Genomic DNA, 26866 nt, shown 5'->3' with positions numbered 1-26866 from the left:
TCAACTTAGAACATTCTTGGCTGCTCTAAGTATCAAAAGATAGTATGAATTGTAAGAAAGAAGTAAACAGAATTTGCAGAGAGAATAAATAAATTTGTATGATCTTCAAAACTGAAGTCTTTGGCAGGATGTTCCTCATAAAATGGAACAAGGAAGCATAAATGTTCAATGAGTGGCCACCTAATGGAGGCCTCTTTCTTGGGTGTTGGCAATTCAGGTTCACACTCAGCCATGACAGTCTCTGGGTAGTTTGCCTAGCCTAGCCTAATGTGCAGCCTAACCTCGTGGACAGAGTTCTTGTGAGGAGGGGGGAAATGTCAAACTCAGCTCTTCAGGACAGAGAGATAAATGTGACAACAAATACCACTCCCCCCTAACTTACTTCAGCTAGAGGTGGTCACATATACAATACGATCATAATACAGTGGTACCTCGGGTTACATACGCTTCACGTTACATACGCTTCAGGTTACAGACTCCACTAACCCCAGAAATAGTACCTCAGGTTAAGAACTGTGCTTCAGGATGAGAACAGAAATTGTGCTCCGGCGGCAGGGCGGCACTGGGAGGCCCCATTAGCTAAAGTGGTGCTTCAGGTTAAGAACAGTTTCAGGTTAAGTACAGACCTCTGGAACGAATTAAGTACTTAACCCAAGGTACCACTGTAGACATTATAACAAGACACGTATAACAATAAATTATATGTATATGGACAACCTATACATGGAAATGTGTCAGGAGATCTCAGGGACACAAACAACTTGTCCAAAGCCATTCATCGTCCCTTGGAATGTGCAGCCACAATAAGTGTTGGGTATATTTTGTGACATGATCTTGGTTCCCATAGCAAACAGACAGCACGCCACAGCTTCTGCAGCAATGATCAGGGTCATGTTCCAGGGCTTTAGATCTTTTTACCAGAACAGTACCCCAACCCTCTGTTCTCTTCCCAGATACTCCTTGTTTCCAATGGAGGAAAGTTTATGAAGAAGACCTTGATTGGTGAGGCATATATCTGGCTTGACAAAGTGGACCTCAGGAAAAGAATAGTAAACTGGCACAAACTTTTGGTCAGCTCAACACAAACACATTGAGGAAAGATTTCTTCTTGGGCCATCAAGCCTTGTCAAAGTCTGCTTGTAGGATTCCAAGACTCTACTTTGATATTGTGTTTAGCTAGGCTTTCAGAATATGAAGTAGGAGGAGAAAGTTCTGGGCTATTTAGCACACTTTCATGAGGGCTAGTCAACTTGTTTTGCTGTGTTTTTTAAAAACAAATCAGCAGAGCTTAATAAACCAACCACCCTAAGCCCAGAAATTAAAATGAGTCTGCTTGAAAAAGGAGACTTGTGTAAGGGTTCTGTGATGTTAGAATCTGAAGAGGAATAATAACACCATGCAGTTGAAGGCAGGTGTTAATGCAGAGAATTTGGCTGCAGCTGGAGGCAGAATCTTTCTGCGAGAGCAATCTGGCTCACAGTGCAATCGCCTAAGAGATCATGATATGCAAAAGTACCTGAAGCAGTTGCCTTCCCAGTTCTCCCTTATCTGAAGACTTATCTGAACATCCATGGTCTTAATGTAAGAATATATTTGCTGTGGTGAGATGACGCCCCAGGAGGCAAATGGTGGGGTAATTAGTTTTTAATTTAAATGGTGGCAATGCTTCTCTTTCATGTTATTTTTTTCCTCTTTGCTAATTATATGCTTTGGCGTTTAAATTGAGAATAGTAATCTCTGTCTTTTCCCATGTTAGTCTTGGAGAATTACCATCTCGGACTGTAAAGTACAGAAAGCACAAGAATAGTTGTCATTTTGGAAAGAGTAAAGGGGGCAGTTGGAGCCATATCAGGAAAAGAGAAATTGCTTTTATGGTGTAGAAGACATTGTGATTCAGCCTACTGTGAACGACTGTTTTCCATAGTTTTGCTAAAATGGCGTTGGTTCTAAGGGCTTTTGAGCACTGAGGTGAATATTGTGGCTTCACTATCTGTTTGTCTTGCCTTTGTGAACTTCAAGGAGTCACTGTTTCCAACTGTATGAAATAGTCCACATGTTAGAACAAGTGATGCTGTTTATGTGACCGTGTGCTACAGGCTCCTTCTCATCTGCATGAAGTTGCAAACATTCTGCTCACAAAGCGTTGAAGGAGATCATTGAAAGACAGGCTTTGGACTGTGTATAAAATGAATATCCATTCCCAACTTGGCAGCATTCATTCCCATGAGCTACAAGCTTTCTTAAAGGCATGGAACATGAAACTGCATTGGTGGCGTCCAGAAACAAAAAATGGAAACACAATTAGTCCCTTATTGTGTTGATTTGCTTTATATTACAGTATTTTAATTGAAAATGGGCATGTAATTGCACTATGCCAAACTGTTCCTTGAAGCTGAAATGGTTAAACAGCAGAAGCAGCAAGTATGTGCAGAAGAATCATAGAATTGTGGAGTTGGAAGGAACAGCAAAGATCACGTAGTCCCAACCCCCTGCAATGCAGAAAACTTCTGCCCAGTCTTGGGCTCAAACCCACAGCCCTGAGATTAAGAGTCTCGTGCTCTACTGACTGAGCTATCCCAGAAATATCCGTACATTTTATCCCGACTGTAAAATAGGTAATGATTGGGAGGAAGGAGAGCATACGAACATAATTTGGTGTTCTTACTCAGATTTCATCCACCTGTCTCCTAGAAATATCAATTTCAGTCCAATTCTTTGGAGCAATAGCGCTGCCCTCCTGCCCAAAGTGCTGTGTCATGTGGAAATTGCCTGCTACCAAATACCACATCTCCCTTATCCTTATTTTAAAAATCTCATGGCATCTGGGTTTGTATTTTCTGAAACAGTGAATTTCAATTGCTAAGCAAAGTCTTTCTTTTTTTTAAAAAAAAAAAGGTGATATATGCAATTTTGCACAAATGGCTGGCAATTTTGTTCTTGCTAAGATTTATGACAAAGGTGATGAATCGTATAGCGGTTGCCATGGAGATTTCCACCAGCAGCAAGCGCCAAGTGGGAGGCTTGCTGGTAAACCTCTAATTATCACTATTAATTGATAAAGCAAGACTGCCGTTGCCACATGCTGTTTGGTGGATTGGATGACAAATTGAGAAGCAAGGAACAGCTTTGTGTTAATAGCAGATATTTATTTGCAATTACTGTATTTATTCACAGCGTTGCTGTTGTGGCTTCAGCTGCCCCTTGTTCAGCAACTTCTGATCAGGTCCCAGGGCAATGGTGCTCCAAGCCTTGGGAGCCAAGCTCTCCACAAGTCAAATGCACCAGCGAATGTTTGCGGGAATTTGTGCTTGTGAGGAAACAGCATGTTGAAGGTCATTAGGGTTAGAATCTCTCTTCATTGTATCCTGAATCTCACAAAGAGCTAGTGAAGGGGTTTGACGTTCCCCGAGCCACGAATGCATCAGTGCTGAGACCGAAGACGTCTGCAGAGTGTGCCACGTTCCTTTTGACCAAATGTCTGGGTTGTACTGGAATCATTCTATGCAACAATGAATCACGTTTAAATGCAGTTTTCTTTTTATGAACGAAGGCAACAAAAACCCTTCTTGTGGCAATTATTTTTTTAAAGGAAAAAAAATTCACAGGGACTTTGGGTATTTGTGAAAATGTATCAATACTTCACCATATCTGTTTTCCTTCTTTGTTGTTTTATTTTGCAGGGGGGGGGGCAGAATCTTTTTCTTTGTTTGTTTGTTTGTTTGTTTCTTCTGTCAGACAGAAGCACTTAAATGTGGCCAGGCCTCTTAACTTGGAATAGATGAATGTTCTCCAATTGTGGGTTTCTTTAAAGGTATGGATTGTCCATGGCACAATGCGCTTTATTTACTATAGAGCTATAGATATTTACTATATAGATCTAGATATTGCCCACAAGTCTGCCAAGCTAGAGATATAAGTTGTGTTGTACAAAAAGCTTTGTACAGAGAGAAAAAACAAGCTTGAAGTATGAGCTAAAGCACAGGATGTGTGTGTGTATTTAACAAATGATAGGTTGTTCCTCGAAAGGGGTCATTTCTTTCCTTTGTTCTTGTGACTGATGGCCAGATCTTGCTTTATTTCCCTGGATCCAAACAAGGTGTGTGAGTTCCTGTGACGAACATTGAGCTGTTTTGTTGTTATGATCATCCTTTAAAGGGATAGTATCCAGGAGCAATATAAATGCTGTGGCTTTTTATCAGTGTCCACTCACCGCCCCACCACTTAAACTTGTACCACTGTTTTCAATACATAGAAGAAGAATTAGGGTACCTCGTTGTGTGCACATGGGAGACATTTCCAGGAACCTCGTTGTAAACTGAGTTCCTTTTCTATATGCCTAATAGTTGATTGTTTGGGGCAACCGGGTGGGGAGGGTTAGTACAGTAGCTGGTAACCAGCTGATATTGCTTCTTTCTGTCAGGACGAAGAAGTAAAATGTAAACACTTCTTATATATTGCTCAATATAGAATTATTTAATTAGCGTTTAGTTTCCTGGAGATTTCATACAGATGTTAATAGTATATTTTTTATCTTTTTATTTAAATCATACCTGATACTATACCAAGTGCTTTATTTCCCTTGCTAAGAGCCCACAGTCCCCCTTGAGTGTCTATATATGTACATACATATATCTATATGTGATGGGGAAATAATCAAATATTCTCAGTGGTGAAGAAACTGAAGGATCTACCGGCATCGCATGAAGGAGGCTCTTCACGCATCCGAGTCAGTTTCCAATGCAGGACCAATCTCTTCAGTTAGAAGATGCTGTTAGACTAAAATAATAAAATCTGGATACTCTCTCTTTAAATCATAAGTTGCATTTTGATGTTTTCTCTGATTAATTCTTTGACAAAATAATGAACACACTAATGGGTTTTAAAATATGTGCTATATATATATAATATATATATAATATAATATATATATCATGAACTTGGACTGGGTGATCTGAAGAAAGCTGTTTTCTTAATTTGTAAATATGCATTTTTGTATTGAGCAGCAAACCAGGTTTGGATTCCAAATTCCCCCTGGCATCCCAAGCATGTCTCCCTCCCTCCACGTGAACTGTGTCTTGTATAGATGTCAAGTGGTTGGTCAGGTGCCCAACCGTCACTGACAAGCATGGGTACCATCATCCTACCAGACAACATGTACAGCATCCCTGGCATTGGAGAGGGTGCGATGGGGGTGACTGGAGAGAACAACTACCCCAGGCATAAAATTTAAAATGCAACAGCCACCATCCGTAGTCTTTGGGGAGATGTAATATATTTCCACGGTGAATGTTGCATGTGTCAATGGTGGTTTATTAATATTTCTTTTTCACTTGAATGAATAATTAATTAATTCTTTGTTTTTCGCCTTCTAATCCTCCAAGAAAAGAAAGATACAAAATTTGTTCCAAAAGTTGTACAAAACAAAGCAAACAAAACGAACTTAACGAACTGTATAAAGAGGGGAAGAAATGCTTGTAAATCGGTCTCGGTTTTCACTCTATGTATAAAATCCATGTCATGGTTTTGTGATTGTATACAGGACGTATCTTGAGAACTTATGCAAATTGTGTTGTATAAAGGCTGTTTAATCCAGTCTGGCTAATAAATATTTAAAATATCTAGTTTGGGGTCCTTTCCCACTACTAAATACTCCTGCTGCAGCTGGCAAATACGTCTGTAACTCTAGCACAAGAAAGGGAGAAGCATCTGTGAAATGGGACAATTGGTTTACAGTTGAAATAATTTCAGTTTGAGGTGTCTGCCTGCATGGGATGGGCGGGAACCTTAATGATGGCCGAAGTATAAAATGGGGGGGGGGACACACCCCTCCAAAAAAAGAAGCAGTGTAATGAAGACTAAATATTCTCTGCAGTTATGGAATGCCAGCTGATTCCTGTGTAGTGGAATAGAAGAATCAGAGAATTATAGAGTTGGAAGGGACATTGAGGCAATGCAGGAATCTCAACGATAGCATTCCCTGACACAGTCCACAGCCTTCCGAGGGAGTCCGCTACACTGTCAGAAAGTTCTTCCTGATGTTTAGACGGAATCTCCTTCTTGTAACTTGAAGCCATTGCCTCCAGTCCTTCCCTCCAGAGCAGGAGAAAACAACTTGTTCCCTGGTCCACATGAAAGCCCTTGAGATATTTGAAGATGGCTATCTTATCTCCTCTCAGTCTCTTCTTTTCCAAGTTAAACACACTCGACTCCTTCAACCATTCCACATAAGACTAGGTAGTCTGCTCTTTGAAATACGGTGCTCTTCTACAACACTGTGCACCATGATGTTGCATCATGATGCCCCCTTTTCTGATGAGCTAAACATAATCCCTGTGATAATAGCCAATCGACTTGGAACCATCGCAGGAAGAAGCTGCAGAGCAAACTGAAGCATCAGTGGAAATACCTGTTTATTGCAGGTATTATGGAGTTCATTGGATCAAAGTCAGGACTTGTATGCATTTGAGACTTACAAACAAGTAGACTTGATTTATGTAATGACCAGTTCAGAATTTCAGCAGCGATGCTCATTGTGACTAAGGGTGTCATAAAGCATGTGTCATGCATCCTTGATGTAGGCTCTGATTAGACACCCTTGTCTAAGGCCAATTCCTGTAGCACTGAGGGGTTAGGCAGCCAGAGAACATAAATCCCAGCAAGTCCCAGCCACCATGCTCTCTGCAACACTTGGAAACAGCTAAGTATGGGAGTATTTTGCTAGCTGGCTCAAGAGTACTTGTGAGTTCTGTTACTGAAAAGACAGTTTTGTGGCACATTAGAATGTGAGCACTGCAACGCACTAGCAGTCCTGCACCCTTTTCAGTCATGCACAAGAGGGTTTCAGAGAAGATGCTGCTTAGCCCCTTGGCTGGAACATCAATGCATGGTGGACTTCGGTCACGAGGGCATGCTATGAACATACAAATTAAGGGCACAACTGTTCCCCCAAAGAACAGTTGACTACCCCCCCCCCCAAGAATCATGGGAACTGTAGTTTGCTCTGGGTGCTGGGAATTGTAGCTCTGGCAGGAGGTGAAGTACAATTCCCAAGATTCTTTGGGGAAAGTATTGTGCCTTGAATGTATGGGATGGAAGTGACCATAGATGAGCTCGTTTAACAGGGGTAGGAACCTCAATAGACCAAACTCTCATCCCTGTAGAGGGGAAATGGGGCCAGTCGCAAGTCAGCTGATCACACATTCAAATCCAGCATTGGGGCCAAAGGGGAGCTCTATCTGGCACATTCTCAGAAATGCCTGAAGAAGGTAATACTGTGGTGTCCTAGTCCAGACTAGGGCATGTGGCCCTCCATCCCTCTCTGTCTGGCCCTCAGAACTCTGACTTGGCCAAGCTTCCTCTTCCCACTCCTCCCTGAGTGCTTTTGCCTGGCTGAAATGTGATGGTGAGCTGTCCTAAGGCCTCTTTTCCCTTGGTTGGAGGATAGAGAGAGGGGTAAGTGCAGGCATCTCTGACTTCACTGCGCAGCTGCAGGGAAGCCTGTGGCACAAAGGTAAGTGACATCCATTGTCCTCCTGCCTCTGGCCCCTGCTGCCCTTGGCCTGCCTCCCTTGGGCCCAAGGAGACTCCCCACTCTGGCCGCCTCCTTCAGATGCTGGAGAAGGAACTGCTCTGGAGTGACTAGTATTCTAGGTGGTGGAAAACACCATCTCACTCAACTGAGAGGAGGGAGATTCAGAGAGGTGACATTTTCAGCATACTTTTAAAGCACTTTTATAAAGCACTTTTAACAGTCCTTTGTTAATTATTTTTTTAAAAAAGAATATTTCAGTTGAAAAAAATAAAATGGAAATAAAGTGAATGGGTTTTAAAAAAATAAATAAAAAGGGAGAGGGAAATGCATACATTATACCTCTATATATGCAAACAACTACAATTCCATATATGCTTATATAAGTATTATTATCCAAATACATACATGGTTATTTATAACCTACTATATATATTTTACTCAACTGATGGGAGGGAGATTCAGAGAGGTGACATTTGCAGCATACTTTTAAAGCACTTTCATACCACTTGAAGAGTTCTTTGTTTTTTAAAAAAATTAAGACTATTTGAGCTGAACAAAATAAAATGGAAATAAAAAGTGAATGGGTTTTTTAAAAATAAAAAGGGGAGAAGCATATTATACCTCTATACAGTGCTTTTTTTCTGAGGGGATGCAAGGGGTGCATACCCCTAAACATTTTGTGAGTCTAACAGGAGAAGAGTAAAAAAAATTATATATAAAAAAAAGTTTCTTCTCTACTACGGCGAACTCAGTTCTATGTATCTATGATTGGTCAGTTTCATTGTTTCCACCTCTGATGACAGCTTCCATTTCTTTCCCAGTAATTTTCTTGAGTCAAAATGAGAGTACCCCTAAAAATTTTAAAGAAAAAATCACTGCCTCTATATATGCAAACAACTACAATTCCATATATGCTTTTATAAGTTTTATTATCCAAATACATACATGGTTATTTATAACCTACTATCTATCTATCTGCCTGGGACGTGGGTGGCACTGTGGGTTAAACCACAGAGCCTAGGACTTGCCGATCAGAAGGTTAGCAGTTCAAATCCCCACAACGGGGTGAGCTCTCGTTGCTCTGTCCCTGCTCCTGCCAACCTAGCAGTTCGAAAGCACGTCAGAGTCAAGTAGATAAATAGGTACTGCTCTGGCGGGAAGGTAAACGGCGTTTCCGTGCACTGCTCTGGTTCGCCAGAAGCGGCTTAGTCATGCTGGCCACATGACCCGGAAGCTGTACGCCAGCTCCCTCGGCCAATAAAGCGAGATGAGGGCTGCAACCCCAGAGTCGGACATGACTGGACTTAATGGTCAGGGATCCCTTAACCTATACCTTTATTTATTTATTTATCTATCTATCTATCTATCTATCTATCTAATCTATCAACACATTCCAAATACTTGACCACTTGAACAGCCATGGAGAATCTTGGGGACTGTAGATTCTGACCTTACAGAGCAACCGTTCCCAGCACCCTTAACAAACTACAGTTCCCAGCATTCTCAATGACTGCTAGAGCAACACGATGGTGATTTAAATATATTGTTGCATGCCACCCCACTATCTGAGCCATGTGGGATTCCAGGCACTTATCCTAGGTTGGTGTTTCCTTGTAGTAAGGGACGACAGAGACTGTTTTGTCATTGTAATACACGGTTTATTTACACATAAATACAACCTGAGCCTATGGTGGGGTTCACAGCAACAGCCCAAAAATGGGTCTTGCTTCTCTCTCATAGTCCCAGCCTTGGATTCCAACAGAAATCGGGCCTGGCTCTGTCTCCTAGTTCTGCAGCCTGCCAGCCTCCAGCTCACATGACTCTCCAGTCTGGCCTTTGTCTTTCTACCAGCAAGCGCCTGTTTTCTGTCTGACACAGAGCCACTTCCTTTGTTACCTTAATGGGCCAAACTTAGAAGGCCATGACATCACCAGCAAGCTAGCCTGGCTATTCCAGGAACTGAATCTGTTATGCGGGGGGGGGGGGGGAGACTGCTCCTTTTCCCTTATGGCAGGGCTGCTCAAACTTTTTTCAAAGAGGGCCAGATTTGATGACGTGAACATGCATGAGGGCCAACCAAAGTAGTCGAGCTTTTTTTTAGGGTGTAAGTTGCTGAGCTTTTTTGGGGGGGGGATATTACCTCAGGACATATACTGCCATGGAGGCTGGATTAAATCAACCTGTCAACCGGATTAGGCCCCTGAAGACATGCCTGCCTTATGGGGTACCCAAGAGCCTTTTGTAGGTTCTTTATTGGTAGGAGGCCAACCAGAGAATATTGAGAAGCAAAGCAGCTAGTAAGCCTGATCTTTATTAAAGCTGTTGCAACAGAGTTCTCAACACACACACACATGGGGGGAGGGAGGGACCCTGAGCCATGCACACAAGCCCTTATATAGACATTTTAAATTGCCCGCCCTGGAGTCCAAGACAACCCCCAGAAACATCATACAGTGGTGCCTCGCAAGACGAAAAGAATCCGTTCCGCGAGTCTCTTCGTCTAGCGGTTTTTTCGTCTTGCGAAGCAAGCCCATTGACGGCTTAGCGGATTAGCGCTATTAGCGGCTTAGCGGCTTTTAGCGGCTTTTAGCAGCTTATTGGCTTATCGGATCAGCTGATAAGCGGCTTAGCGGCTTAGAAAAAGGGGGGGAAAGGAAAAAAAGTCGGAAAAACTCGCAAGACATTTTCGTCTTGCGAAGCAAGCCCATAGGGAAATTCGTATTGCGAAGCGCCTCCAAAACGGAAAACCCTTTCGTCTAGCGGGTTTTCCGTCTTGCGAGGCGTTCGTCTTGCGGGGCACCACTGTACATACATCACAGAAGGGGTGTGGCCTGTGAGCACCCTCCCAATACATCATACATACATGAGAGGTGGGGGCGGACTACAACAGAAATCTGAGTGTGTTGGAAACCTGCTGATGGGTTTACCTGGCCATTATTTTGTTACGATAACTACTTAATTCCTGACTCTAGATCACAGGTTACAAGGCTCACCCTATTCATACACAGACCTATCCTTAAGACAGGATTTGTGAACAAAGAGACAATGGAGACGATTCCCATTTCCTTTGACCTTGCAGAGAAATATTTGAGGTAATTTTGGGAGAGACAAAATGGTTTTGAAGCAAGAGTCCCTTAGGCAATAAAATTTAAACAAGGATTTGAGGGGAAATCGCCTTTATTTTACATAGCTGTCCAGTCAGTCCCCAGTCCCAATGGACTGAGGCAATGTATGCAATTCAGACCAGACTATTTATACATTTCGAAAGGCAAGCCCCTCATGACATAGGAGCAATTAAAACCCAGCTTTTTGACATAATTTACAACTCAGGATGCACAGGATACAATTTGGCAATCAAATTTGACTTGTCAACTTCCTATAGTGGTTCAACTGGTCAGATCAGGTCAGGTGGGCTTAGTTCACTCACAGTTCACTCTTTACAAGTTTCTAGGCTGGGGCAGCGTAAACTTTTTACCTCTTGGGTGAACTGCAAATTACTGCAGAGGGAAAGTTTCCCTTTTCACATCCCTTTGTTTTCAAGCTTAGATACATCTGCAAACTTGGTTATTTTCTACTCAATTTTGTGGCTCAGAATAAATTCTGTTTGGCTCTGTTTCAGGACTTTTTCTGTGGGTTTCAAACACGTGGTTTATATATTTATGTATGTGTTTGCTTGGTACATTTGTGAACATTTATTTTATTTATTTTATCTATTTTATCTTGGTACATTTGTGAACATCTCCTGCCAACCTAGAAGTTCAGAAGCACATCAAAGTGCAAGTAGATAAATAGGTACCACTCCGGTGGGAAGGTAAATGGCATTTCCATGCGCTGCTCTGGTTCGCCACATGCGCTGCTCTGGTTCTGCTGGCCACATGACCCGGAAAAACTGTCTGTGGACAAACGTCATCTCCCTCGGCCAGTAAAGTGAGATGAGCGCCTCAACTCCAGAGTCGTCCGCGACTGGACTTAACAGTCAGGGGGTCAGGGATCCCTTTACCTTTACCTTTTATTTTATATATAAGACCTTAAAATTCTCATAACAAATCCATACTGAATCCAGGAGTTAGGAGATTCAGGCATGCAGCCTACCCTCCCGCTCACATACTCGTAGAATTGGGGTGATGAGCCTCACGGCCTCTCGGGCCTCCTGTCAAAAGCCTTTTTGGTATCTTACGACCACACTCCTAATGGAAGAGAGAGTTTTCTCAGCTGTGCAATTATGTTCAGGGACATTCTCCCTTGGATGGATCCATGCCAGTTTTGAACAAATGCACTTGATCCTGGTGGAGATGAGCTAACACAAGGTAGATAGTCCATTAGCCGGGGCCTTGAATACAATGTTTTGTGCCAGCCTTAATTGGAGAAAGAAGGGCGTAGCTTGCTGTTTCTAAGTAGTCCTGACCTCATGTTAAGATGTCTGAAATGCTTGCTGCATTCATTTCAGGCTGCCAAGGTCTCTTTCTCAAGCACTTCATTGTAATAATGTTGCAAACCAAATCCCCCCCCCCAAAAAAAAGGACTGACCCCTTTCAGCAGGAAAATCATCAGAACCAGCTTTGCCTTATGACTCAGCTGCTAATCCCTATTTGCTCCCTAAAACTAGTGTTCCCAATCACAATTACCTCTTCCTTTAAGATTGGTTGATATAATTGACTAAAGGAACTGTGTAGAATTGTGCTGTAGCGTTTAGTTCACAATAAAAAAGAATGTCCAAAGCCATTTTATAATAGTTTTTCAGATGGTTTAATGAATGGAATTGAGTTTTTGTTCGTTTGTTGTTTGTGTGTTTTACTTTATAAGCTAAAAGTCCATCGGCTCCGGCTGCTTGCCCACCCACCCACCAGGCCCTGGAAGAATGTGGCTGCTACCAGACTTGTTTCTTGATGCTTCCTTGTTTTGGAGAAAGATCGCAGCACTAAATGCCATTCGCACGGGTCATTCCATCGTGCTGTCCCTCTGACTTTACATGCTGCTGTCCTTGCAGGTTTTATCTTTCCTATGAGAAAAGGCGTGAGGCTTGAAACTGCATCCCAGTCTGCCGCCTCACAGCCTGTGGTGTGAACCCCTGGAAAAGGAGGGGAAATTGCAGTGCAAACAGTGGCGTAGCGTGGGAGTGCAGGGGGGGCCGGCTGCACCGGGCGCAACATCTGGGGGTTAGGGTTAGGGGGCGCAAATCCACAGGTTAGGGGGCGCAAATCCACAGGTTAGGGGGCGCAAATTACTTGCCTTGCCCCAGGTGCTGACAACCCACGCTACGCCACTGAGTGCAAAACTAATAGGGAAATGGCCACTTGCACTATAGTGCAATACATCCCAGAAGTGGCTTTTTTATGTCATGTGCAAGCTCACCTGTAATGTGCAAAATAAGAGTTAGGGAAACTTCAGGAAAATGGTATAAGCTGCAGTGGGAGATGCCTTGTGTTTTCAAACACTACTTTCCTCAACATACAAAGTGGCGTTAACAGGACTATGAACCAAGCAGCTTTTCTAAAGACTGGGATTCATGAGGCAATTCGGCAACACACAACTGAGGGAGCGGATCTTGTTGTAAATAATGGGGAGGGGGGCAGCAAGAGATGGGGAAATTCCCCAGAGGCCAGGGGCATGAGAAGCTGTGCAGACAGAGAAGGGGGAGATTAGGCAAGAGAGCTTTTGCCTAAAGGCTAGAGGAGAAAAACAGAAGGTCAGTTAAACACATAGCTTTGAAACTGAACTATAGAATCATTTCAGTACAAATTCTTCACATAGGCAAAGTTTTGAAATCCTAAAGAGACAGATAAAAATACCCCTGAGGTAAAAAAAAAAGCTGTATTTTTTTTACATACCATTCTAAATATAACATACAATGAAGCAAAAACAACTTTAAATTCTCACATGGCAATTTAAAAATAATTTTCTCTTCAAAATTGAGGTCATCAGTACAAATCTTCATTGTCGCTGCTGAGGAGGATGGGATAGGCTGTTCCTATGTGCTGCCCGTGGCGGTAAACGACAATCTCCAGTTCGTATTCCTCTATTCTCACCCTCTGGCGCGTCACTCTTTCATTGGCTTGCAGAAAAATCACAGTATAAAGGGCAAACTCGAACTCGGGGCTGACGCCAATGAAGCTGCTGCCCACGGGCTTCACGAGCCCCTTCCAGCTGAACTGAAGGCTTAAAACCTGGTCGTCCTCATCAGGCTGAAAGCAAAAACACAACACATTAGAACAGATACGCCTTTTAAATTATGACTGAATCAAACCAATGAGATTTCTGGGGCCAGGGAAGGAAGCAGGTGATGTTGCAGCGTGGAAAGTGGGGGGTGGGTTTTGCTGGCACTTTCCCAGCTGAGCATGGCAGCAAAGCCCATCTCCCTGAATGCTCAGATGAAGTGAAGCCATTGGTTGTGGGGGGTGGAATTGGGGGGGGGGGGGACACATGTAAATGTAATGCATCATGTCTAAAATCCACTTCGGATGTGCAAGCCCTGGATCTGGGGCTGGATGAGGGCCCATAAACAGACTCTGAGTCTTGGCAAGATGGAGCTTGCTGTGGGTCAGTGGCCCCTGAGTCCAGGCAATTGGCACTGGCACCCACAGAAGACTCTTCTTCTTTCAGTAAGGCTTTTAAGCTGAAATCTTCCCCAGTCTGCATCTGTCCTGGAATTGTTCAGAAGGGGTGGAGTTAAACTAAGTGGTTGTGTTTGCTTGTGCAGAGGGACTTTGCCCTCCTCGTCTCCTCCTTCCTACTGTATGTGTCCCCTAAATCTGCTTTGAAGGGTTGGGGGGTCCCAGAATAGGTTTAGGGGGCACACAAGGGGACTGGAAATTGTTCCCCATGCTGCGCATGCCCTGTTTAACACCCCATTGAATTCCACCCAAGATGTTTTTCTTTCTTATCGCTTGCCACCCTGGGCTCCTTTGGGAGAAAGAGCAGGATGGATATTGATTGAATGAATGAATGAATAAATGAATGAATGAATGAATGATAGAGGAATCTGATGCAAGTATAAACCAAGAGAAATCAGAAGCAATATGCTTAGCAGGCTTCTAGCTCAAGACGCTCTGGGTTTTTAAAAGTACGCTTCGAAAAATCACGTCCTACGTGTGTTGCTTATTTGCTAACCCAGGCGTAGATTTGTGCACATAAACAGTTGCAGAATGTGCTGTATATTACACACACACACACACACACAGAGAGAGAGAGAGAGAGAGAGAGAGAGAGAGAGAGAGAGAGAGAGAGAATTGTTTCTTACCCTGTTTTTTTTCTTCCTGGCTACATAGCCCTTGTAGTCAATGTGCCTAAGTTTTTCTTGAAGGTAAAACTGCACCCAGTTGTGCAGTCCCAGGACCTCTTTACCTCGCTTAGTTTCCCCAACAAATACATGTTCGAATCCGCAAGAGTCAGGTCTGCAAAGCAAATCATTTGGGGTTGGGGGTTGAGTGGGGAAAAGAAAAGTATTGTTCAAGGACAGACAGATAGAATCTCATATTTTCACTGTGCCATGATGTTACACGTTTACGTAGCTGGTTGTACAAGGGATATGTTGTACAGTGTACACATTCAAAGAACATCCGCAATGTCTATCATTTCTGGGGATGTTTGAATATCTGCCCTTGACAAAAGCTGAGGGGAAAACATTCAGTTTTCATAAATGCCTTGTGTTGGACTGGAATTATTAATTTTGAGATACAAGTGGCCCTGCTATCTGCTGCATTTAAACCATAGAACTTGGGGGAGCCAATTTTATTTGATGTTGTGTTTTTCAATGTCTCTTAATCTGGTTTGAATATTGCAATAAATATATTGGTCACTTGAATTATAAAAGAGTTCCAAGTCAATACCAATAGATCTGATTTTGCTGCGTATGGGTTGGAACCATCTGGATTTATAAGAGTCCTTAAGTAAGTCTGAGAGCAGATTGGCAAAAACTCTTGCACTTGCACTAAGAACATCTAAAGAGCCCTGTTGGAACAGACCAAGGATCCTAATAATAATAATAATAATAATAATAATAATAATAATAATAATAATAATAATTTATTTCTACCATGCCCACTCTGGGCATCTTTCAACAGAACATTAAAAACAGAATGAAACTTCAAACACTAAAAACTTCCCTAAACAGGACTGCCTTCAGATGTCTTCTAAAAGTCAGAGAATTGTTTATTTCCTTGACATCTGATGGGAGGGCATTCCACAGGGCGGGCACCACTGCCGAGAAGGCCCTCTGCCTGGTTCCCTGTAACCTCACTTCTCGGATAGCTGTTTATTTCCCTAACATCTCTACTTTCCCATGTAAACATAGAAGATTGATATCCTCCTACAGAGTGTATTTTCTTACTCTTTAGCTCCAAGCTGCAAAGTCTGTGCAATATTTGGATATTACATCATTCAAGCTATGGTAGAGTCTATTAAAAATCAGCCATACCCTTTTCCTCCATCCCTGGAGTAGAGGTGAAACCAAATAGCATAGAGCTGAGACTTGAAATCCTTCAGATCTGGTTTAGTCCAGGTTTTTTTAACTAAATATTGATGGGTAAGCTGGAAGAGATGAAATTGACATGAATGGGGGGGGGGTGTTAAAATCTTAACATATACCTCGAGTTTCAGAGTGTTTGCAGGGTTTCCTGCAGAAGAAAGGTTCAAAAGGTTTCTGGGAAGACAAGACTGAGAGTGAAGTCTCACATATTTATGGGAATCAGAGATCTGTAAAAGCCAGTCCCTTAGCCGAGAGGAATTGTTGTTTGACACAGTCATGATTCACTCCTTCTCTAATGTCAGTGATCTCTTTAGCCGAGGCAGAGTTAAGACATGCTGAGGTTCTAAGCTATGTCAAGCTCTAACAGAAAGAACAGTGAAAACAATAAAGAGTATGTTTTCCCTGTTTCCTTTATTTTTTAACCAATTATTAAGACTTGAAACTGACAAGAAGAAAAAAGTACTTAGAGACTCCTCACAATCTGAGGCAATGAACTATAGCTTACTTAGATGGAACTAACCTGTAAGTAAATTTTTGATTGGCTATAGACAGTACCGGATTTAAAGACACACTGACTATAGCTTACTTAGTTTTCCTTTAAATCCAGTACTGTCTATAGCCAATTAAAAATTTACTTACAGGTTAGTTCCATCTTCTTAACATGTCAAAAGAGCAAAAATGTTTTAACTAGATGCAGCATTTTGAACATGAGCTTAACTTTTGGGTGCTTATTCAAAAACAAAGCCCAGAATAGATGATAGATAGATAGAGATAGATAGATAGATAGATAGATAGATAGATAGATAGATGATAGATAAATAGATAGATAGATAGATGATAGATAATAGATAGATAGATAGATGATAGATAGATAGATAGATAGATAGATAGATAGATAGATAGATAGAGATAGATAGATAGATAGATAGATAGATAGATAGATAGATAGATAGAGATAGATAGATAGATAGATAGATAGATAGATAGATAGATAGATAGATAGAATATATCTATCTGCTTTCGTAGATTTTCACGGGTACAGGAATGCAGGTTTTGGTGTCCTCGGGTGTCTTCCCGTGTAACACGGGAAGACACCCGAGGACACCAAAACCTGCAATATATCTATCTATATATATATATATACACACACATTTATAATTAGGTTCATATATATTAGGTACATTTAGGTTGCAGAATCCCAGGACCTCTAATGGGCACTGGTGCTACTGAACTAAAGCAAAATATAGGCATTCCTACCACTCCTGTACTCACTTTCATCACTTCAGTTTCTAGCACTGCATCAAGAAAGCGGTTATTTTCAGCTATTTCCTCTGCCGTCACCAGCTCTGCCATACCAGTTGATGTCTCGTAGTTGTCCAGTAGGGAGATAAAGGCTATAAGAAGAAATATATCCCTCAGATTAATTCAGTATGTGGAAAGAAAGATAAGTTTCATTTATGTTCCTTACGCAGTGGGCGCAGTGTTCAAATACCAATTTATGTGTGGACTCTCTTTATCACTCAGGCTGCATCCACACAAGGGCGTCTTACGCATAGAGGCTAGAGGTGCGGGGTGCTGGGGCGCCAAGTTCTGGAGGGCGCCAGGGAAGAGACGGAGGGTAGACACAGCGCCTCCTGGCATCAGCTCACCACCCTTGCCTGCCTCGCCGAAGCAGTGCCGCGTCCGGAGCCTCCGTCTGCCATGGCCACCGTGGCACGAAGCAGCCAGCTGCGCCGGGAGGCACCGCGTCCAGCCTCCGCTTCTTCCCAGCTGGAGGAGCCACCCTCCAGCGGCTGCCTGCCTCCTCCAGCCCTGCCAACAGCGCCGTCCTCCCTAAAAAATACTCTGGGAAACGGGGGGGGGGCAGAGGGAGCTTTGTACCATGGCGCCGGATATGCTTAAGACAGCCCTGCATCCACACAATACATTTAAAGAACACTGCCCCCCCCCCGAGAATCCTGGGGTGCTGGGAATGATAGCTCTGTGAAGGGTAAACTACGGTTCCCAATATTTTTTGGGGGGGGAAGTAATGTATTTTAAAGCTGCAATGTGGATTCAGCCATTGTCTCATGCCACATGCCCTAAGTAAAAAGTTTGCCTATGAGTTGCAAGGGACTAGGGCCATCAGAAAAAAGGGGCCTTTGGGCTATGGTTGCAAACTTTAAGTGCTATAAGGAGGACTAGGTGTTTGCTGTACAGCATGTAGCACACTCTGTGAGAAAGATCCCGGAAATTTCCACTCCCATACAGTGGCCGTGACTGTGTGTGTGTGTGTGTGTGTGTGTGTGTGTGTGTGTGTGTGTGTGTGTGTGTTAGGGGATGTGAAAGTGTAGGCCTTGGGATGCAAGGTTTCTGTTTGTGGGAAAATAAAATCCTGTGATCTTCCGTCTGGAATAAACCAGCTATGTTTCGTAACAGCAGCCATGTTTCGTAACAGGCAAATCTCATGTGTATTTTCCTGCACACACCCACTATGCTAAAGTGATTTGCTACCGACTGAATATATCAGTGGCTCTCCTAATTTGTAACTCTACTGGTATGGTTATATTTATATATGGGCTTATTTATATCGTTTTAATTGGCATGGTTTTCTCCAAAGAATCCTGAGAGTTGTAGTTTGGCTGTTTGGGAAATCTCATAGCTCCCCCTCTCTCTGAGTCTGGGTTTTTGCTAATAAAAATCAACATTAATAATAAATTAATAAATAATAATAAATTTTATTTATACCCTGCCCTTCCCAGTTTAAAAACCGGGCTCAGTGCGGCTAACAGCAAATATAAAACATTGATCAAAATGCAGCTTAAAAACAGCATAAAATACAACATAAATGCAGCATCAATGACAATAAAATTTAAAAATTCAGGAGTCATGGGGGAGGGGGGTAATCAGTAAACACCAAATGATCACCAGGGCTAACTGGCCAAATTGGTCCTACTAGGGCCAGCAAGAAGACCAGGGAAGAGTTTAAATGTGGGGTCCCAGAAGGGTTTCTTCATAGAAGAGGAAAGGGAAAAGGGAATAGAGGATCAGGCTAATTCAAATTGAAAGCCAGGCGGAATAGCTCTGTCTTACAGGCCAGACGGAAGGGGGTTAAATCCTGCAGGGCCCTGGTCTCATGGGACAGAGCATTCCACCAGGTCGGAGCCATCACTGAAAAGGCCCTGGCCCTGGTGGAGGATAGTCTGGCTTCCTTAGGGCCCGGGACCTTTAAGCTATTATTATTCATGGACCTTAGGGTCCTCTATATTAAATATCTCCCTCAAATGGAAGAAGGGTGTGCTGTACAGTTAAACTGCAAGGGAAGAGCCTTACTTGAATAAGTTTCCGTGTTCTTCAGACGTTGCTCATTTACGCTGCAAAACAACGGTTCAGAAGCCCTGTCTCTGGCCGCATTACTGCCCTGCGGTACATAACCAGCTTTCCCCTGTAAGCAAAATGTGGAACTATGATGGATGTGTACTGCGGTTTTAGGTGAGCCATCTGAAAAGTTATTTTGCTTGTTGACTCCAGCCCCTGACAAACTTGGGTTATGGGGGGGAAATGTAAAATACAGATAATAACTCCCTGTATCTTTTACGTAAGCTCTGCTCATATTCTTTACTCACACGTTCCTACGTGGCAAGCAGCCCAGCCTACAGGCTCCCATGGTTTCAGCACAGGTGTCTACAAGGAAGGAGCCTTCAGTGGCACGGCTGAATGCGCAAAATGCCCTCCCTGCGGATGTTCACGCCATATGCACAGACACCAGAGGGTGGGGATAGTCGGATGGGGTGGGTCTTCGTGGCACGGCCAATGCTCACTTTTTGGGAGAACACAGGAGGGCTAAGCATAGTGACACATATAACTGATACCTGTAAGGAAATGGTATAGTCTTTTCCAGGCACAAAGCGGTTCACATCAGCATCCCAGAGCTCATTGAAAAGCTTCGAGAGTTCCTGATTCAGAATCTGCCTGCAAATAAACATAGGCAGAGAAGCGGGGGGTTTTTTCAAAATCAACACAAACATAGATCAGATAGGCAATTCCTGGCTTGGGGAGAGCAATGGCATGTAGTTGGTGGAGCACACAGAGAGGACTACCCTGCCCCAAGGGCTATTTCACACAGGCTGCTCACGTGGGGTGAACCACCGTGGGTTTGCCCCCCTCCTGCAGCCCAGCAGCAGTGACACCTCTGCACCCTTTCAAGGCCTCCCTTCAAAAGCAGAGAAGGAAACCAAAAGCACCCCATCAGGAGCTGTGCAAATGTGCTGAAAGTGCTTTTTCATGCTTATGCAGAATCAGCTATATTTGGAAACAGGAAATGCAGAGAACGAATGATAAGCTCAACTGAGTCTAAACTCTTTTACTCTGCTCTTAACTCCTATCCTTTGGCTCAAAATATGTTCCTCAATATGGCTTTCTTTTTTGCAATTGGCAACCTCATTTGCCAATTGGCTGTGCCTCATTCCACTTATAGGTTCTTGCAGCCTGCATGAACTTAGAGCATTGTTGACAACCAAGCAACATGCCAGTTCAGACTTCGTGTCAGAAACATGGGAGCAACAGAGGTGCAGACCTTCTCCCTGCCCCCCTCCCCCGCCCCAGAGCAGAGCCTTGTCTGGACATCAGCCCCGAAGACTTTTCATAGCTAGGACAAGAATTGTGCCAGGAGACCACTTGTGAGGAACCTCTCATCTGTGGGCCAAATTAGGCCCACCACACTTGTGAGGTTGTACCGCCAGACCACTTCTGCTGAGCCAGGCATGCCTTTCCTGTACCGGACATTTAAGCCAGTAGCATTACAAAATTATTCAAACACTGATGGGAATTGAATTTTTCTTTGACACCACAGCTTGAAGCTTAAGCCTGCTGACATCATATGATGGCAGGGGATTGACAGGAGGGTAGCTCTGCCCACTTATCAATGTGGCCTGCAAAACGTTGGCCTTCCAGCAACCAGAGGGGTCTGCCCAGTCCTGCACAAGACTAAGAAGCCTGACACAATGAACAGGCCTCTTCTTCACTTCCACAGACCTGTTTCCAGTCTCCAAATTCACAAGAGGTTCATCAAACATCTGAAGAAGTGTGCATGCACACGAAAGCTCATACCTAGAACTAACTTAGTTGGTCTTTAAGGTGCTACTGGAAGGAATTTTTTGTTTCATCAAACATGGGGTGTATTTTTTGCCATATGAACTCTGCTGCATCCTTTTCGGGGGCATCATATATGGCACTGTGAATGTTCCTTCAAATCTAGCATAACCTCTTTGCCAGCTTTTATCATCAGTCAGATGTAAGGTGCATACAATAATATTTTCTCTCAGAATGTAAGAAATTCGTATTTAAGGCAAATGTGTGAAAACTCATTCCGCCCCCCAGTAACACCATCTAAAAGTACAGGAAGAACTGAGAACTTTGAGGCGAGGCAGAATCAGAAATGGTGAGTGCCTACTTTGGGGAGCTTTTGCAAAGCTAAGTATAGAAGTCTCATCCCCAGCCCCCAACTAACCTCATGGTTTTCTCTGACTCACAGATATAATGACTTTTCACTCATGTGAAAACAATTCTCATTAAGCTGCAGTCCCATAAGCAGAATATAGAATTATTTGTGGTGTGATATATTCAGAATCGTGACAAGACTACACACACACACACACACACCATTGCTTCCTTTTCTTGCTATTAATTTTTTACTGGTGTCCCTACAGTGGAATGTTGACTCCATTTCTAGTATAATCTTATACATGTCAACTCAAAGGCAAATTCCCAAGTAAGCATGTATAGAATTTGAGCCTTCCAGGACAACTTTAGCAGCATAAGGAATCAAGAGACAGGCACAAAAGGTCGTGATAATCTGAAAGACAAAAAGGAGTGTGGCCAGATGTTCCAATGGCACATCTTCTACAAATGCAAAATAAGTTTGACTTAAAATACTGTACACCTGCCTTGGTCTAATTGTTTAAATAAGGATAGTTGGACAAAATTAAAACTTTCTTTGCTAGGCCGAATTGCTGCTATCAAGATGAATGTATTGCCAAAAGTGTTGCTTCTGTTCCAAACACTACAGATTGTGGACAAGACGGAGTGCTTCCGGAAGTAGCAGAGAGACATCTCTAAGTTTGTCTGGCAGGGCAAAAAGCCCAGAATTAAGTTTAAGATATTAACTGATGCGAAAGAAAGAGGGGGCTTTGCCCTGCCAGACCTAAAGTTGTACTATGAGGCCGCAGCTTTCTGCTGGCTAAAAGATTGGCTACTTCTCGAAGACACTGATGTACTGGATCTGGAAGGCTTTAACAATGCTTTTGGTTGGCATGCATACTTATGGTATGACAAGGTTAAGATCAATAAGGCCTTTAAGAACCATATTGTCAGAAAAGCAGGAAGCTAAGGCCCGAAAAAGACCCAATATGGAGGCCAAATGGCCAAAATATTGGGAAATATTAGAAAAAGATGGAGACAATTGGAAATTGCAGAGTTTGGAGAAAATGAAGGATAAAGTGCGAGACTGGTTACACTACGCTCAGATTAATGAAGTTTTTAAAAATGACAGAAAGTTAGGGTTCCAGGTGGAGAAATCGAAATTGGAAACAGAACTGTTAGAACCTAAGACTAAGGTACTTTCAAGAATGTATATCTTGCTGTTAAAATGGAATACACAAGATGAAATTGTTAAATCTGCTATGATAAAGTGGGCACAGGACATTGGGCATAATATCATGTTTGAGGACTGGGAAAGGTTGTGGACCAATGGGCTGAACTTCACTGCATGTAATGCTTTGAAGGAAAATGTAATGAAAATGATATATAGATGGTACATGACCCCAGTTAAACTTGCCAAAATATACCATTTGTCTGATAACAAATGTTGGAAATGTAAAGAAAATGATGGAACATTCTTTCCCCTCTGGTGGACCTGCCCTAGAGTGAAGGCCTTCTGGGAAATGATATATAATGAGCTGAAAAAGGTGTTTAAGTATACCTTCACTAAGAAACCAGAGGCCTTCCTTTTGGGTATTGTCGGCCAGAAGGTGTTAAAGAAGGACCGAACATTTTTTATGTATGCAACAACGGCAGCAAGGATACTCATCGCTAAGCACTGGAAAACTCAAGATCTACCCACACTGGAAGAGTGGCAGATGCAACTGATAGACTATATGGAACTAGCCGAGATGACCGGCAGAATCCGAGACCTGGGAGAAGAGAAGGTTGAAGAAGATTGGAAGAAATTTAAGATTTACTTTAAAAAGTACTGTAATTTGGTTGAAAGTTAAGATGGAGGCTAGATCATAAATAATTGACCACCACTAAATTAGACGCAACTAGGATGATAAGTGTGATTGAGGAAAAATCATAAACCTTTGGGAGAATTATTAGATTATATTCTAAATGAATGGGACATAAGAATGTAAACAAGATGATAAATTGCGGGCAAGAATTGACAATGATGCAAGTGGGAGCGGGAGACGTGAGGGAGTCCAAAGAAGTTAAGAAATTATGTCATGATATATGTTACATTGTTCATTATATTTGCATTTATGTTTAAAAATCTTAATAAAAATATTTTTTTAAAAAAATTGTTTAAATAAGGAAGAACAACAATTTACCTATTGACTTACCACACAGAAACAATCAGCTCTTGTCCAGATTTGCCACAGCATAAACCCAGCTTTGAGCAAGCAAGTTGCAAATTTCAGGGAGGAAAACTGATGACAAAAAGAGGGACACCCTAACCCTAATCCAGGGGTAGTCAATGAGATGTCTTCCAGATGCTGTTGGACTACAACTCCCATCATCCCTGACCATTGGCCAAGTTGCCTGCAAGCTGGAATCCAAAAATATCTGAAGGACACTGTCGGCTACCCCAGCAATAATGACACATGGCTTAGATATTGCATGAAGCACTGAAATGCATTAAGTGTCTAACGTGAAAATGTTCCTAATCTCTAGAATGTTGTGAAGAAAGACTCTCCTGAGACTATTGCAAACTTGAAAGAAATGTGCTGAGGTCCCTAGGTGCACTTTGGCTAACAACAAAAAGAACTACAATCACATCATTAAGATTTGCTCTGTGACCATGAGATCATAAAGGTAAATAAGAAAGTGAAACCTTCTTCTTCCCAAATAGCCCTTGCAGAAAAGAAAAGTAGTCTCCTTCTATGGAGAATTTATTTATTTTGGAACTTAATATTACTTTCAAATTTCATTTCTTCTTTTTCGAACAAAGGAAGCTTAAACAGTTTTGAGATTCCAGGAAAGGGAATCCCATCATTCTGTTAAAATAAGTTACATTCTTGTCTGATAAAAAGTGTTTGCAGTAAAGTCCCACAAAGAGCTTTACAAACTGTATTGACTTCTTTTTCTATGGCACTTGCAATCAACCCCCCCTTAAAAACAATATAATCAGCTCTTTTGCCTCTAATTTTCCATGCAGTTGCACCTAGATATTGTCTTTTAAGTGGAACAAAAGAGTTGCATCCTTAATTCTGTGCTGGGTTGCAGCCCGAAACCTTCAAGTTTAGTCCCCAAATCTTGATTAAATATCTAGACTGCAGGCTCTTGTACTTCTAGATGAGACTCAACATTTGCTGAATGGCACAACAGGCCGATCTTTGCAAGGGAAACAATTGATTTTCTGTGAATATTGCTGGCCTATCAATGAACTCCTCTCAAAACCATTGTTTGAATTCAGCAAATGACACAATAAAAACCCTGCTCTGTCTATAAAGAATGAAAGTATTCCTCAATAACTTGATGGACAGCAATCCTGTGCTTATCAGCTCAGAGGTAAGTCTCAGTGATTTCAACAGAATTGCAGCTTGTGTGGTGGCATATTTGCACCACTGAGCAGATAGTAAACTATAAATTGTTGAGTAAGTTGGGGGAAAGCTCCCCCTCTCAGAAAATGCACGTCTTCTTTCTGGAAAATTACTGCCAGAGTATAAACACTGGAAGCCGGCAGATAGAAGGCTTATTTCAGCAGTTCTAAAACCCTAAGATCTACTTTGCAAAAAACCACAGCAGATTTTTCTTTTCTTTTAATAAATCCTGGTTATGCACCATCATGATATTATTTTGCCTTTAAAGCTCTTTTTAAACACCTGTGAGATTTCTTTACATTCAATGTTTCAGCCATGGTTACCAGCTCTAAATAAATGCCTAAGAGCTCTGTGGATGTAGTACTTTAATTTCCTCCCATTTCAGCCTTGTTGACTGAACTGTAACTGTAACCATTAATAGAACTATTCTATAAACAGAGCTGCACTTGGCTAGGGAAAATGAAACTTCAGTTTAATTGTACAGTACACACAACGTAGAAGTTAAGTAAACCGTCTGTTATAGCTAGGGAATGCAATTTGCATTTGCTAAGCGTAAGATGATTTGCTGGCGCTTATCAGAGACATTGCTACCTAGGATATACTGTAGTTTGTAAGTGCATTGCATGCTGATTAGATAATAAATCTACACTTTTCCAAGTGTCCCTGGGACCGTACCTGTGATTCTTCAAGCTTAAGTTGTTCCCAGTGCACTGGGCGACAGCGTAATGCCAAAATATATCTTACCTTTGAGCCATGTTGACCATATGCTGTTTTTTCTCCCCCAAGCAAACTGGCTCACAGTGAGCTGAATGCCCGGTTTCACTTCCAGAGCCCTTTTGAAGCAGCCCTGGACCTTTGCACTGCCTCCTGCCTGGTTACTGGGAGCTGCCTCTCAAGGTGATTGGCAGAGTAAGGAAGTTGTAGAAAGGGACACGTTGCAAAGAGAAGGAAGTAAACCAAATGAACCTGAGAGTTGGGCAAACAGTGACAATATGTGTCCTCCTCCAGGTTCCCAGCAGATAGACAGAAACACATCAGCAGGAGCTAAAATGACTCACGTTGAGCTTCAGAGCATTTCCTATTATTATAGATGTATTCAGTGGTGCTGTGGTCTAAACCACTGAGCCTCTTGGCTTGCTGATCGGAAGGTTGGCGGTTCGAATCCCTGTGGCGTGGTGAGCTCCCATTGTTCGGCCCCAGCTCCTGCCCACCTAGCAGTTCGAAAGCACGTCAAAGTGCAAGTAGGTAAATAGGTACAGCTCCGGCGGGAAGGTAAATGGCGTTTCCATGCGCTGCTCTGGTTTGCCATAAGCGGCTGAGTCATGCTGGCCACATGACCCGGAAGCTCCCTCGGCCAGTAAAGAGAGATGAGCGCCACAACCCCAGAGTCGGTCACGACTAGACCTAATAGTCAGGGGTCCCTTTACCTTTAAGCTATAAGGCAGAAGCTATAAAGGAAGGCAGGAAGACAGTTAATGTGCCTATCTAACCTGGTGGAGAGGTTTGTTTGTTTGTTTGTTTGTCTGTCTGTCTGTCTGTCTGTCTGTCCGTCCGTCTGTTTAAATCGTTTTTGACAAGGCTCCCAGAGTGGCTTGAAAGAGATCAATAAGTAGGAGAAAACTGGATGTGAGATGGTTAGACCAGACACAACAACGTCTGCCTGAAGAGAAGTGGCAGTCTGCCTCACTTTTGACTGCTATGGTGATCCATTCTCTCCTGAAAATTGTTTGCTTTTTTATTAGTTATTGTATAACTGGCTAAAAAACCACAAGGCACCGTATTAAAGCATACCATAAAAAAGAACAATAAATATTTTCAATATAAAACACACACACAGAGAGAGAGGGGGGGGGGAGAGAGAACCTTGCCCATAGACTTACACTTTAACTAAACAGAATTAAGGAAAGAATTTAAGGATAAGGGAAGATTTAAATATCCCAGTTAGTCAGTTGGAAGAGACTTGTGAAAACAGGCACGCCTTCAGGGATTTCTTTAAAAGTGGAAGGCACTGGGTCCTTTTCAATACCTGGGGTCAGTGAGTTCCAAAGACATGGGGTAGGTAAAGCAAAAAGTACA

The 26866-nt window shown here is 42.6% G+C and overlaps 2 protein-coding genes across 5 annotated transcripts in view; one reads left to right on the top strand and one right to left on the bottom strand.

Moving 5' to 3' along the window:
- Positions 1-5621, top strand: part of PCLO (piccolo presynaptic cytomatrix protein) — a gene marked incomplete at its 5' end in the record, with an annotated part of 241011 nt that extends 235390 nt beyond the window's left edge. For all 4 annotated transcript variants that reach the window (XM_083738705.1, XM_083738703.1, XM_083738702.1 and 1 more), the window contains one exon: positions 954-5621. In XM_083738705.1, the coding sequence (XP_083594831.1) occupies positions 954-1094 (141 nt within the window). In that variant the 3' untranslated portion in view covers positions 1095-5621. The remainder of the gene's footprint in view (positions 1-953) is intronic.
- Positions 5622-12819: 7198 nt separating this feature from the next.
- On the bottom strand, positions 12820-25852 carry LOC310844636 (poly(U)-specific endoribonuclease-like). The gene is made up of 7 exons (XM_083738937.1): positions 25535-25852; positions 19847-19946; positions 19308-19419; positions 17268-17389; positions 15945-16057; positions 14769-14922; positions 12820-13713 (listed from the first exon to the last, which is right to left on the bottom strand). Exons 1-7 carry the CDS (start codon positions 25552-25554, stop codon positions 13450-13452), a joined length of 885 nt encoding a protein of 294 aa, XP_083595063.1. The 5' UTR covers positions 25555-25852; the 3' UTR covers positions 12820-13449.
- Positions 25853-26866: the final 1014 nt, after the last annotated feature.

The sequence above is a fragment of the Podarcis gaigeae genome, assembly GCF_964106915.1.
Source record: "Podarcis gaigeae genome assembly, chromosome: 5".
In the NCBI taxonomy this organism is placed as follows: Eukaryota; Metazoa; Chordata; class Lepidosauria; order Squamata; family Lacertidae; genus Podarcis; species Podarcis gaigeae.
Note: the sequence above shows the minus strand (reverse complement) of the source record. Positions and strands in the feature narration are given on the sequence as shown.